Consider the following 14,265-nt stretch of genomic DNA (forward strand, 5'->3'; position numbering starts at 1 on the left):
AAAGGCACCTGGTAGGAGCCCTGCTTCCTGCCCCCACCCCTCCTTCCCTTCCTACCAGCTTGGCATTGCCCCCACCGAGAGAAGCTGAGAAAGCTGTGGGGCTCTGCAGAAATGGGTCTAGCTGTAGAGGGTGAAATTGAAGCAGTCCAGACTTTGAGTCATCCGTGTTATACAGAACAAGATAATAAAATGGCGAGCACTTTATTTAGAACCAACCAAGCACTGATAAAAATATATATCGCTGCAGCTGTGATTCCACGCTGGGCCTCAACAGTGAGAACTGGGCATTTATTCCCTCTTCCCGTCACGTGGGTCAGGTGCGCACCGCTGGGAGAGCCTCTAAGGACGTCGGAGAGCCCTGGTGGAGTGGAGTGGGGTCTGTGGGCTCCCCCTGCTCCCTGCAGAGCGTGAGGGGAAAGGGCTGTGGTGCCATTTCTGGTGTATCTGCTCCATGATTCTCCCAGGCCACTGGAGTGGGCCCTGGTCAGCGACTCCTTGGTGGCAGTGAGTGGAGACAGAGATGGAGACCCGCCTGGAGCTTTGCAGACAGAGGAGTCCTCCTTCCTCCTCAGGTCCCTGGAATTCCCACAGGGGATCTGACAGCCACCACACAGTCCTATGTGCAGGCACAGCCTACAAAGTAGTCACCTTTTGCTTTGGCTGCAGGGGGAATCAAGGTCCTGAGAGGAACCACTCTCTTCCTTGACTCGGAGTGACCACAGCATGCTTTCTTATATGCAGCGGGGCAGCAGGCAGGCGGAGGGCCCACCGGCTCGGATTAAGGCACTTGTAACAGACTCAATGTACATCTCACCCCCAGCCCCATGGGGGAACATCCCCATTTCTCTTCCCCTCAAGTCCCATATACCCTGCCTCTTTCCCACACTGGGCAATGAAGGGGACAGGAGCAGGCTTTGAGGGACAGTGGTTTGGTTGGAGCACAGGGCTGGAAGGAGACAAACAGGAAGGGAGTTGGGACTCGGCAAAAGACAGGCAAGAGAAGGACAGAGAGCAACAGCAACAGCAAGAAGGCAAGATGGTGGCAGAATCACAGGCAGCCAGGGGTAGTGACGTCTGCTGAGGGCAGATGCAAAAGCTGGGGGGAGCGGGAAGGCTGCTCTCCAAGCTACCCTGGCTGAGACAGGTGGCGGGTGGGTGGGGGTGGGCCAAGAAAGGGGTAAGAGAACAAACCAACCCCAGAGAGAAGACCAGCAGGGGGAATGGTCGTCCTCCCTCTCAGCTAGGGGGTCTGGTGCAGAGATCAAAGTTCTGAGGGTTCAGAGACAGGGCAAGAGAGGGGCGTGGGGCTGGAAGGAGGTCCAGCGGCCCAGAAGCAGCTCAGCTCTTTGGTATGACGAAGGTGGCATTGCCAGGCGTCCTTCTCACTCCTCTTCCACGCCCCGGGTCCCCTTGGCTGCTCGCCTCTGCCGCCAGCGCATCTCCTCCACCTGGCGCTCCAGCGCCCGAATCTTGGCCTCCAGCTGGGCCCCCGAGGCTCGGCTCCCAGTGAGCCGGCTCAGCAAAGCGTAAAGGGTCAGCAAGGCCAGGAGGAGCAAGGCCCTGGTGGAAGGGTCGGGCACCGACCTCACCAGGGCCACAAAGCCGACCAGGAAGAGGACAAGCTTCAGGCCCCACAGGATCCGCCCCAACAAGGCCAAGAGCAAGCCGAGGATGAGAGACAGAAGCCAATAGATGACCAGGGCCGCCCCTCCCCACAGCAGAAAGGTCTGGACCTGGCTGGGGCTGAGCTTCAGGCCCTGGGTGAGGTGATCTCCTGAAAGAAGAATCACAGAATTAGCCAACCTGGAGTGGTGAAGGGCCAGTGGGGGAGGGGAAAGTTAGAACCCAAAGAAAGGGAGGAGTTAAACCCCCCCACTGCCCTCAAAGGAAATAAAAATCTTTTCCCACAGGGTCACAGAGATGGGAGCCTGAATCTCTCGCTGTGGTTCCTGCCAGCCGTGGGTAGATTGCTTCCCTTGATTGAACCTGTTTGTCTACAACATGGAAGTCATTCTCTGGGCTGTGGGCAAGTTAAATGAGATACTATGGCTTAGCACGATGCATCTCCTGATGTGAAGCTACCACCCGGTAGGTGGTGGTAGTTTTGGGCCTACTCTTATGCTGGCCTCTGGGGAAACCTGGGAGGTACTGGGAGGCTGGGGACTAACTCAGAAAAGACAAACCCCACAAACGGGAAGTGATGCACTAAGCTCAGCTGACCTAGCCAGCTATCTGCCACTCACCGTCGAGTCCCAGGGCATTCAGCAGCTGTGCGGAGATCCCAGACAGAGCGAAGAAGCCCACAGAGATGGCTGAGGAGACGACGCCCATCACCTGGGACACGGTCTGGGGAAAGAGCAGTGCCGAGATGGACCGGTAACGAATGAGGCTCCTCCCCTGCAGGCCTCCCACCACTGCACAGGCGAGGCCCGGCAGGAGCGTCTCCCGCTGCTGCTCAGCCAGAGGCTGGCCTGCCCGGGCCTGGCTGAGGGGCCCCTTCCGCAGTGCACGGGGAGGGACAGCAGGCCACTTCTCCTTCCTGAACCAGGACCCAGGACATCTGGGGCCCTCAGTCAACTGACTTGCTTAAAAGCTTTGCTGGTGGCAGTAGGTGTAGGTGGGCGGAGGAATTGTCAAATCCCTGTTGTAGCCGCCCTGTGAAACTGGGGTCCTCCTAGCCTCCCAGGGAATCATGAGGGTGCGTGGAGTAACAGCGGTCGAGGGCTGGAATGTTCAGTGAAAAAGGAGTCAGTGAGCTCTCCCATATCATGGATGTCATCAACGATCCTCTGGGCCACGTGGTGCGATCTATCAGCTGCGTTTGGGGCGCCGCTGGGCAGCAGAGACAGCCCTGCCCCGGCCTCTACCGGTGAGGAAAGGATATTTTGCCAGTTTAACACTTTAGGTCAAATGTAGACTAAAGTCAGGCTCTACAGTCACCCATTGACATGGGTTTGTAAAAATGACTCATTTCTCAGCCTTTCTGGCAAGAAGGGACAGGAACAAGGGAGATGGGGTGGAACAGGGACAGGAGAGATGGGGTGGAGCCAAGGGCCTCAGGGTAGAATTTGAACAATGGGAGTGCAAACTGCTGTAGAATTTGGGGCCCTCTGCCCTGGGGATCATGACACACAGAAGATACAGAGCCAAGATGGGGTGGCCGCCAACAAGGTCTCCTCCTTCAGCTTTGTCGTGCACGTGGTCACAGCTGGGACCGCCTTCCTCACCTCAGAAACCAGGTGCATGGTCTCCGGCCCAACCCAGGCATCCAGGGTTCTCCGCACGGACCGTCCTGTCTGGCTCAAGAGATCGAGTGGGACCTCCCTCTTCTGTTGGCCGGGTAGCACAAAGTCCTGAGCGGACTCAGACAACGCTGAGTGGAGGAGGACAAGGGCCACTAGGACCATCAGGATGACTTTAAACAGATGCTTGCCGGATGACCAAGTGCTACTTGAGCCTGCCATGCTGGGTCTGTAGGGAGAGAAGCAGAGGGTGAGCAGAGAGCCAGAATGGCATAGAACCCCTCCGTCCCAGCCATGACCTGCCCGGCACCCCCTGCACCCCAGCCCTGTTAGTTGAGAAAGGCAGAACTGAAACTTCCCAACTTAAGCTGGGCACAACCACCTGATTCAAGGATTCCTCTTTTACATTCTTTACCACTTGCACACTAATTAACCAGTGAGGCTCACTCAGTGACCTGGGGTGGATGAGAAGATCTCTAACGTTTACTCCAGTTCTAAAAATCTGAAGGCCAGGTAGCTTAGTTAGAACGTCATCCTGGCATGCCAAGGTTGCCAGTTCAATCTCTAGTCAGGGCACATAAGCAATCAATGAATGCATAAATAAGTGGAACAAGAAATTGATGTTTTTCTCTCCCTCCCCCCCCGTCTCTCTCTCAAATCAATAAATTAAAAAGAATTTTTTTTTAAAGGCTGACAAAAGTCTGAAGGCCTGTCTCTGTGTCTTAGGTGCTTTGGGCATTTTTAAAAAAATGCCCTGGCTGGTGTGGCTCAGTGGATTGAGCGTGGGCTGTGAACCAAAGGGTCACCGGTTCAAGTCCCAGTCAGGGCACATGCCTGGGTTGTGGGCCAGGTCCCCAGTGGGAGCCACGTGAGAGGCAACCACACACTGATGTTTCTCTCCCTCTCTTTCCCCCTCCCTTCCCCTCTCTCTAAAAATAAAAAATATATATACACAAGGCTTTGTCCCCAATAAGTGTATAATCTACTTTCAATAAAGCTAATACAAAAAAAATTTTAAAAATAGCACACAAATAGGATTACCACTGTACAACGATACAAAGAAAAGTGCTCAGCTCTGTGCTCAACAAGAAGAAGGTAAGTGCACGTGTGCCACCTGCTCGGCAGGACCAAGTCTGCGAGATGGGTGTCATCCTCCTCACCCTTTACTGGGACAGATGGGCAGAAACTGAGACAGGATTTAGGTCACTGGGCGAAGGAGAAAGGCCAGGATGTGAACCCAAGCTCCTGCTCCCAAACTGCACACTCGCTGGAGTGAAGGTAAGGGAGCAGGTCTGCACGGTGGCCGCTCACTGGAATCATGTGGGAGCTTCACACAGGACCCTTTCCGCTGCCCCTCGCCCAGAAGTTCCGAGGTCACTGTCTGTAGGCAGCCGAGGCTCAGGCCTGCAGAAGCCCCGCAGGTGATTCCACTGTGCAAGCCGAGACCTGCAGACTCAGCAGGGACTCAGCTCTCCGGCCCACAATGTAGGCAAAGGGTTGCAAAGCACAACCTTTACAGAAGGACATTATTATTCATAAAAAGCTAACCGTGCACCACTTATCTCATTTAATCCTCATAACAACCCGTCAGGTAGGTATTGTTATTACCCCCTATTTGACTGATGAAGAAACCGAGGCAGGATAAGACACAAGTGGAAAGGCTAGGATTTGAACCCAGGTGTGCCTCAAATCAGACCCCTTGCGTACACTACCCTGCCGGACAGTCTCCAATGTCAGTCTCAGAAGTGATTTAGAAAGTCACACCACAGATTCTCTTTGAGTAAAAGGAATTTGGCATCTCCCAATCATCTCTGTGAGTTACTGGCGACAATTCAGTCAGCCACTCTGTGCCTTGTGCTCTGGTGTCGTCTACTGCATGATGCTTTGCCACGGACGAGCTAAGGCCTAGCACGTTCCAACTTGAAGCAGCTGAGGATGAGCAGAGAAGGGTTTTCAATCCCAAATTCTCTCTGTGACCATGCCTGAAAAATGTCAACTGGCCCCAGCAAATACCCTCTTCTCTTCCGGGCTCAGACATGAACCTGTAGCTCCAGGGAGCTTCCATGATTCAGACCTGGTGATCGGAGGGTAAGTCCTACCTCTGAGGTGGGAGCAGCCAGTGCTTGAAGTTTCTGCAGCTACCAGGGCACTCAGAGAGCTGGCCAGAAATCAGAGCCAGCAGAATGGAGGAGAGGGAAGGGGGGGGGTGTTTGAGAAAGGGTTATTTATAAAAATATTGCATTGGGCACTTTCTGGCCCTGAAACAGCTGCTCTAAGTCTCCCCCGAGACCTGGAAGACCAAGCAGGGCTAGAAAACATGCAATTCATGTGGAACGACCCCAGGCTGGGAAGCCGCCTACTCTTTTGGCACAAATGAAGAACCAGATGGCTCCTGCCTACCCGTGGTTGGAGATGAAGAAAGCACAGGTCAGGTTCTGGGCTATCTGGGTCATAACCACACCGGAGACTTAAAGAGCAGTGTTGCTATATTGGGTTGGATTCTAGATCCAAGGACCTCCACCAGCAGGAATCGGATGCCACCTCCTCCATTCTAGAAGGTCAGGGTGACATGAGCTCCCCCCAGCACCCCCAGCCAGGGCAGCCTGCTGAGTTCTGCTCTAGCCTGCACTGTCAAGCAGCCACTAGACCCAGTTGAGGAGAGCTGGGGGACCTTGAAATAAGCCCTCCCCAGTGAGGCCGGTATTGCCCTGCCAGCTGACCTTCTGAAGTGCACTGGAAACCTAATCTAACAGAATTGTGGCGTGTGCCCTTTGCAGAAAAGAGTGTAGCTTACTGGCTGGTCTGTTTCTTCGAATTGTTTTCTTTAACAGGAGCCTTTCTCTCTTCTTCCACATTAATCCTAGACAGCAAGAATCTGACCCATCACCATTACGCCTCCTCACTTCAGCCCAATCAAAGGCTTTTACTAAAAAGAAGCCATGGTCAAGAGCAGAAGCAGTCTCAAGCTGTGAGAGAAAGTATGTCTTAAGTGTCTTCACCTCCTGCAATGCCTAACCTCAAATAGCACACACTCAATGATAACAAACTGTGTGTATATACAAATAAACATTGTGTATACCGCTTTGTAATTTGCAAAGTGCTTGTTATTTCACCACTTCATTTAACACTTAGAACAATCTTATAAGGCATTGCTACTCTCCATATTTTACTCAGAAAACTATGGCTTAAAGAGGTCAAGTGACTTGTTCCAGTTCACACAGAACTGGGACTTGACTGCAGAACCCAAGATCTAAATCTTGCCCTTTTGTTCATTTCACACCCCTACACTGGCTCCATAAGACCTAGTCCCTGCTCTCAAGGCAATTATAGTCCTCCCCAATATCAACAAATCCAAAGTGAGAGGACATCCAGACTCTCAGCATGAGACTATGCACCAGGAGATGACCCACCTGCTGGGTTTACAGGTCATGGTTTTGTATCAAGAGGTATGAGGACAGCAAAAAACTGGGACTAGACCTTCCACCTGTGGCTCAGGCAGCTGCAATATGGCTCAGGCAGGGCCAGGAAAACCCGGCTGAGTGTGGAAAACTGCTTCCTTTAACTGTGGCAGTGAGAAGGCACTATATGTTTAGGTGTGGTTTGCTAAGAGGGCAGGGTGGGGCGGTCCACACACCCCATGCCAAAGCTCCTTCCTCTGCTTAGTTTCCTTTCACTACATGAATCACGACGCGGCAGGAGGGGCAGCTGACTTAGTGCCCTCTGCTGGCCCCGATTTCCCCCATCATTGTTCAGAGCCGCCCCTACGGAGCAGCAATTCTCAACTCTGCTCCACCACCAGGATGTCTGCCCCACCAGGGCCAGTTATGTCAGATTCTCCCAGAGAAGGGTTAGACTTTCGTTTTCAGAACTTTCAGGGATTTCTGAGGCATATAACCATAATCAGTAGTACAGGGAGAAGTATACTCTAGGTAAAGCCCTGGAAGTGTAGCAGTGTACAAAGGACCCTTAATTTTGGTCCCGGGCTCGACCTACCACAAATTAGAAGCCACGACCTTACACCCATTACTTTATCTGAGTTTCAGTCTCCTCCAGTGTGAAATGGGGTTAAGCAGGGTTAAGAGTTATTGCGAGTTAACATGTTTCTGCAAGAACTTTGTACGCTGTGAACATCTATAGAAATGTTGCAGTAAACAAATTGCCAATACACCACTGATTACATTGTAGCAGAATTTAGCAGTTTATATGCCTGCCTCCCACTTTAGACTCTGAGCACCTCCGGATCAAACTTGACAGCTAACTTTTTTTGGAATCCCCAGCGCCTAGCATACAATGATGATGAATTCATGCTTGTTAAATGAATATTAGAAGCCCCCCCAAGAAGCCAAGAGGGTAGCAACGGAGAGCTCTGGAGAGGAGGGGAGATGGTCTCATGTTAAAGTTGACCCAAATTTGCAGCGGCCACCCAAGAAGGGCAGCTGTGTTGTAAGGAAGCTCTTAGACTGGGCGAAGTTGCTACTGCAGGGAATGAAGTCAGCGTCCTGGCAGGTGGGGGCAGCCCCCGCTAACCCTCTAACAGCTGCTTCCCAGCCAACTGTTTGGGGGCAGGGCGACAGGCAAAGGGGCAGCTTCCCAGACGTATGAACCCTCCCTAAGACCCGGCCTCTCGGAGACAGGGTGTCAGTGGCATGCGCTATTTCGAACAGCGTGTCCCCTGCCAAGCCCTCGCTGGGTGGCGACTCTGGCAAGGGACCCGGTGCGGCCCATAGGTTCGGGGCACCCTAAAGGGCTCGGAGCGAGGTCGCAGGAGGCTGGGCCATGGACTGGGGGTCGGGGGCGAGATGCCAGCGCTGGCCTCTTTCCCCACCCTGACCGCCGCTGCACCGCCGCGCCGCAGCACCTCCTCAAGACTTCTAAGCATAGCTACGAACCCTTTGCTCCAGGGAAAAAAGTGCCTCCTGTTACCTAGTAACGACGCCCCCTGTTGCATAGCAACGAGGATCCGGGTACCCCAGCTGCCTTTCCCGCCGCGCAAAGTCCGACCCCTCCCCAGTTGTGCTCTTCTTGCCTCGCGGCTCCACCCCGGCCCCGCCTGCAGTGGCTGACGCCTCCTTCACCCGCCTGCCCCGGAGCTCCGGTTTCGGCTCGCACTCACCAGTCTTCGGCCACTGCTACTCTTCACGTGCGACTTCGCTAAAACGCGCCACCAAACCCGCGCCTCAGTCCCCGGGCGGTGTTTTAGCCTCTGCGCACGCGCAAGGGGATGTGCTGTAGGGCAGGCCGCTGCCCTCCCTCCCAAACTGGGTTTGCTATTGCGCATGCGCCCTACTTCCGATTACCCCCGCACGCTTTCCCACCGAGAGAATAGTGGGATTGAAAGCTCAAGCTGGGAACGGAAGTCTGTGGCGGGAAGAGAGAAAGATGTGACCATATCTGGCCTGTAGAGTTGGAATTCGGGGTCCAAGCCTATCCGCCTCTCCAGCCCCTAGGCATTTCGGGCGATGTAGTCTTAAGACCACCTCCGTAGTGCCTCCTGGGCATTGTTCTAACGGAGGGGCGCTCAAGAGCCCTTGGTATTTTGAGAAACTTTTCGCGCTAAAAAAGTCACAAAGGGAAGAGGTGTTGAAGCAGTTAGAGCCACACAACGCTGGGGAAGGGCATCCGCTTTCTCTGAGAGCAGTTCCACATCTGAACTCTGCAGTTGGCTCCCAAATGTTCATTGGATTGTGGAGAAGGAAAAAAACCCTCCCATACCCAACTTCTACAAAAATCGGGCGGCTTTGGTGGGGCGTGGGGCGTGGGGCGTGGCAGGAATGTGGAATGAGGTGATTCCTTCACTGCTTTGCAATTCTAGGCACGTTGGCTCATCTCTCTGAGTCTCAGTTGTTTCTACTATAAAAATTCTTGATAGTAGCTCTGGCTGGTGTGGCTCAGTGGGTTGAGTGCCAGACTGTGATCTGGAAGATCACTGGTTCAATTCCCAGTCGGGGCACAGGCCTGGGTTGTGGGCCGGATACTCAGTGCGGGGGCAGGGGTGGAGGAGTGCATGAGAGGCAACCACACACTGATGTTTCTCTCCCTCTTTCTCCTTCCTTTCCCTTTCTCTCTAAACATAAATAAAGAAAATCTTTAAAAAAATTTAATAGGTGTGGGGATTCAATGAAGTAACTGTACTTTTTTTTTTTGATCCAAGTTGCTACCTTAATCACATTGGCTGCTCCCCTTTGATATTAAAGCAGTTCCTGAAACTCAACCTCTAAACCCTTTTCCACCCCCACCCTCCCACCCGAATCAGCCTTCTAATTCTGTGTACTTCCCAGATTCTATTCACAGGAGTAACAATTAGTCTGTCACCTCTTGCAGTTGTTTTTTTCCTTCAGATATTTGTCAGCACTTCTATCTTGCTCTGGACCCTCATCACTTCCTGCCTCAGCTAACAGTTCTTCCCGAACAGGCTCTGGTAGCATCCCGGATCCCACCTTCCAGCCTAACATTTGCAACTTTGCCCTTGCTTGTGAGATTGTTTCTGATTTGTAGGACTACCAATCCTGTGCAAGAAATGTAACTTTCCCCCCATATGACTGGTTAATTTCTTTTCAACTCTCTTTTCTACCGCAGTAATAGAAACGATCTCAGACAGTTCAGGGTGTTTACCACCCTTGATTCATGACTTACACACCTTTCAGAAAATTAGCATAGGGCCACATTGGGGGGAGGGGAAGGATTCATCTAATCCTCAGTGTCAGTTGTTTGAGCTGCACTATCCAGCCTGATCCTCTGTCATGTGGAATGAACTCAAAGAGTCTGGAGGCTTTGCTAGAAATAAATGATAAAGATTAATTAAAGGGTCTTAGAGTTTGCAAACTGGGAACATAGCTAAGCAAAACCCCCAGAAGTGTGCCAAAGAAGAAAGAATGTTACAGAACAGAGGTGGGGGGAGGGGCAATATTTGGCCTACCCAGGAATGCCAAAAACTGCTACAGAACAACAGGGGCCCCTCCCAAGGAAGGTATACTAATACCTACTGGGCTCCTCTGTCCGCCGCCAGAGGAAAGACATCTCTCAATGCCAGAGATTTGTGAAAAGGAAAGGAAAGGTTTATTCAAAACTTTAAGTCCTATACAGACTTAAAGCAGTGACCTGATGTCCCCATAAAAATATCAAAGTCCTTTAGGGTAACCACAGATGCCCACAGTGCTTCCTTCTCCCCCTGCCCTAATTCTGGGTACCGTATCTCAGGAAAAGAAGCACACAACCGTGTTTCCAGGCCACTGGCACCGTCAGCTGTGTCACCGTCCAAGCAGGATCTCTAATTACTCCAAAGCCATATGGCACCTTCTCATGGTCTACCGGCAAAGAGTTCTTTCACCTGTCTTCCAGGCAAAATCTCTCCTGCTTCCCAGGCCACACAAGGGGAGCTTTCCAAGGGGAGCACCCCAGAGCTGCGTGGGCCTCTTCTACCAGAGCTGCAGGGGTCCGCACTCCGCCAAAACTGCGTGGCTCTCCTTCACCTCGCCAAAAGGGGATCCTTACTCTGCTGAAACCACGTGCTTCTCCGTTTCACCTGGGCAAGAGGGGTCCTAACTCTGCCCAAAACCGCATGGCTCTCTCTCCAATGGCTGCCGTGTGTGGGTTTAAATCCCCATGCCAATCTTCCTCTGTACCCCTATTTCTGACTCCTCCCACAATCAGTTATACCTGCCAGTATTTCTGTATTATTACAAGTTTACTGGGCTGCCATCGTGAGTCTGGGCAGGTATGGTCCCATGTTCTAGAGCCAATCTTCTCCAAGCTCCCACGCAGGCGCTGTAACTCGGGGGACCTGCCCCCCAGTTACATCTTGGGGGGGAGTGACTTCATCCCCCTAGCTCCAAGCCTAGTCACAGCCATTTAACGTATCCAAGTGACCCGCCAAAGGCTATAGATATGTTAAACGACCAGGCCATGGATTAGCTGCAAGGCTGTGGTTGTACAAAACAGCCCTGCATGTTCCTGCTCCACGTGTCCCTTCCCCCAACTCACACCTGTGGGGGGAAAGGGTGAGGACATCTTATATGTCTCTCCAATATTCCTATACACTTTGAGTTCTGGACACCATTCCAAATCTTTTTTTGGGGCCCCCCTCTTGGCTTCACCCTGTATCAAGAATAGTTAATAGTTCTCACAGTAAAATGTACATGCTTGAGAATTATCAGTCCTACATTCTTAGCCTTATGATTGGTCCAGATGTCATGCAGTCTGGACCATGGATGCCAGGTGGTCTAGAAGATGAGTGCCAGGCGGTCTGGTCACATCAACAGTCTGGCTATGTGTGTCCTTCAAGGTGCACTCAGAGGATTATCTGGAGTTCTTGTATATTTCCAGATGTACACCCTAGTATTGACTCAGAACTGCAAGGTTCAAAAAGTTTAAGTTCCCAGGCTAGTTAACAAGAATTGAGCCTTTTCTCATGCCTCGACCTTCACAATGGTAATGATTTTAGCAGTTAAAGTGACTCTATTTTATATAGCCCCTATCTTCATTCTTTCTGCGGTCACTTGTCCACACAGTTGGCCACTACATCTACCCAGGAAATGGAGCTTCTTCTGTATTACCAGCCAACAGAGCAGGGCATAGCGTTCCTTTCTCAGAGACCCACCAACAACTATGCATGTGTCCCCTTCCTGCCATGTGTCCCTTCCCAGCCTAGTATTCTGTACTTCCTCTGCGGAGAAGCTGAGACTGGGGGGAGTAGGGAGGACTCTGAGATCAAGTTCTTACCTGTAATATTTCCTGCAAAGTCAAATGCCCTGAATCCTTTCTGTGCTCTCAGGAGTTGGCTTTTCAAACTCAAAAGCCTTGAAAGGATTCCCCTTTTCCTCCATTCTTCAGTCACAGCCATAAACTCCTCAGTAGAGGAACACCTCTGGTTTCACTCACAGTGGCATCTCTAATGCTTGGTACAGTGACTGAACTGGCACACAGTGGGTCTTCAATAAAGATTTGTCCAATAAATGGGTTACTAGGTCTCTCTCCCATTACTCTGTTTCTCTCCAACCCACCCAGTTAGTATCTCCCAGAGGAATCTTCTGGAAGTGTGGTTATTACTCCATAGCTCAACTGCTGTTCTGCTGCCAACCCCCAAAAAGCCTAACCACCTCTGGTTCAAGGCCCAAACCAGATGGATCCATTTTAGTTTCTGCCACATTCAGGCACTTGATACCTGGCCCGTCAGGCAGCCTGTCATTCATCCAACAAGTTCGGAAGCTCCTGCCGTGTCAGGCACTGTGTCAGACTGAGAAACAATGGTGACCAGGACAACTAGAGGTTCTCGCCATTGCAGCTTACATGCTAGGGGAGAACCCGGACATCAAACAGATACTTGTTAACAGTTCAATGGTCATAGTTATCCAGAGTGGCTCAGACGAGAATTACAGGGTGTGGTGGGGACTAAACTTCAGTTAGGGGTCAAGGAAAAGGCCCCAGAGGAAGCACCAGTTAAGGTGAGATTGAGGTTTACTTTGGAAGGTACGAGAGGAGAAGAGAAGGAGCGGGTTGAGGAAAATGTTCCAGGCAAAAGTACTGAAACCAGCCAGAGCGGGTGGGTAAGTTTGAGAACTTGAAAGGCCAGTGTGGCTGGAGAGAGATAAGGTGAGACTGTGGAGGTCAGTGTGAACTAGATGGTGCAGTACTTAGGGAAAGAGCTTCCTCTACCAGAAACACCCTCATTCGGGTCTCAACAAAAAATGTCACCTCCTCAGAGATGCCCTCCCTGCTTAAAGTAGCCCATCCCTCTGATCCACGGCATCTCCAATCCCCTTTACTCTGTTTTGTTTTATTCTTAGGATTTACCACCCTGGGATTTTTCTCATGTGTTGATTGTCTAGGTGTCTATGCGTTCCCCTGCCCTGCACCCCCCCAGAATGTAAGCTCCAAGGAAGCAGAAACCTTGTCCTTCTTGTTCACCGTTTGTACCTCCGGTTATCACAAAGGAGGCGCCCAATCAATATTTGAATGAATGAAAAGCCTGGAAAACAGTGAAAATGATTTTTCATTTAAGGTAGATGACTGGCTGTTCGGTGGGAAGTGGATCCAATTAGCATGCAAGACCAATTAGGATGCAATTTTATTGGTTCAGGGAGAGTTGATATTAGTCTGGACAATCTTGTTTGGCTTTCAGGATAATGATGACAAATACGAATATTTACATTGTATTTAACTATGCATCGAGTTTAGTTCGAAGCACTTTTTAATTATTAAGTCCTCACCTCAACCCTATGAGTTAGCTCAACCTGTATTATCACTGCCCTCTTTCACAGATGAGGGAAGTAGGCAGAGAAGTTCCCACAGTTTACTAGCAGGGTGGAGCTGGGATTAGAGCACACACAATCTGACTGCCGAGTCCATGCACTTGGCAACTCTGCCGTACCTGCATCTTTTATTCTTCTCTCCAAGCCTTTGCTTGTGCTGCTCCTCCTCTTGGGATGCCCTCTGTTCTCTTCTATCTGAATTGGGCTATGTGTCAAAGTCAGGATCACAACTCTTCAGGGAAGAAGACTTCACTGAACACACCTGTCTCTCCTGCTGCCGGGTATGGATCTCTTATAGCCCACACCGCTTGTTCGATAGATGACTTCTGGGAGTATCTTATTTTATAGTTATCCACAAAGAATTCTACACGATCTGAGTTGGAAGGGACCGACACGTCACGAAGGAAAGAGGCAGAGAAGCTCAAGACTTGCCCAAGATTGCAGAGCAAATTGGTAGTAGAGGCAGGACCCGAACAGTTTCTGGGCCAATGATAGTCTCCCAATCCACCTGCATCTCTGCTTTCTTCACCGGCTCACCTATCAGTGCCTCTCAAAGGGTAGTCCGAGAAACACCTCGGAATCACGTGCCACCGAAAATGCAGGCTTGCTAAGACTGATCTTAGGAGTATGCATTTTACCAAGTTCGTTAGGAAATTCTCGCGTACATCAGAGTTTGCAAAGACTACGGTCCCACAGCCCAGCGTACAAGTCTCAAAAATGTTGCTGAACGGCTCTGGCTTTCAATTCCCACTGCATCATGGGAAATGTAGTTCCGG

General features: G+C 51.3%; 1 protein-coding gene across 2 annotated transcripts; it reads right to left on the reverse strand.

Moving 5' to 3' along the window:
* Positions 1-165: 165 nt before the first annotated feature.
* Positions 166-8,498, reverse strand: TMEM109 (transmembrane protein 109). 2 transcript variants are annotated; one of them, XM_037137790.2, is made up of 4 exons: positions 8,356-8,498; positions 3,228-3,471; positions 2,244-2,346; positions 166-1,774 (listed from the first exon to the last, which is right to left on the reverse strand). In XM_037137790.2, exons 2-4 carry the CDS (start codon positions 3,462-3,464, stop codon positions 1,383-1,385), a joined length of 732 nt encoding a protein of 243 aa, XP_036993685.2. In that variant the 5' UTR covers positions 3,465-3,471; positions 8,356-8,498; the 3' UTR covers positions 166-1,382. The 2 variants fall into 2 exon arrangements, with proteins under 2 accessions (XP_036993685.2, XP_053515239.1); XM_053659264.1 differs by lacking the exon at positions 8,356-8,498 and adding an exon at positions 4,511-4,728.
* Positions 8,499-14,265: the final 5,767 nt, after the last annotated feature.

This window comes from Artibeus jamaicensis, unplaced genomic scaffold (assembly GCF_021234435.1).
Source record: "Artibeus jamaicensis isolate MK-2021 breed Jamaican fruit bat unplaced genomic scaffold, CSHL_Jam_final scaffold_614, whole genome shotgun sequence".
Taxonomy (NCBI): Eukaryota; Metazoa; Chordata; class Mammalia; order Chiroptera; family Phyllostomidae; genus Artibeus; species Artibeus jamaicensis.

Bases quoted from the DNA above. Each gene is read 5' to 3' on its own strand.
- TMEM109 (XM_037137790.2), bottom strand. From the start codon at position 3,464: ATGGCAGGCTCAAGTAGCACTTGGTCATCCGGCAAGCATCTGTTTAAA. The intron at 2,347-3,227 runs GTGAGGAAGGCG...CTCTTTCCCCAG, and splicing joins CCATGCACCTGGTTTCTGAG to ACCGTGTCCCAGGTGATGGG. The intron at 1,775-2,243 runs GTGAGTGGCAGA...TTCTTCTTTCAG, and splicing joins GAATGCCCTGGGACTCGACG to GAGATCACCTCACCCAGGGC.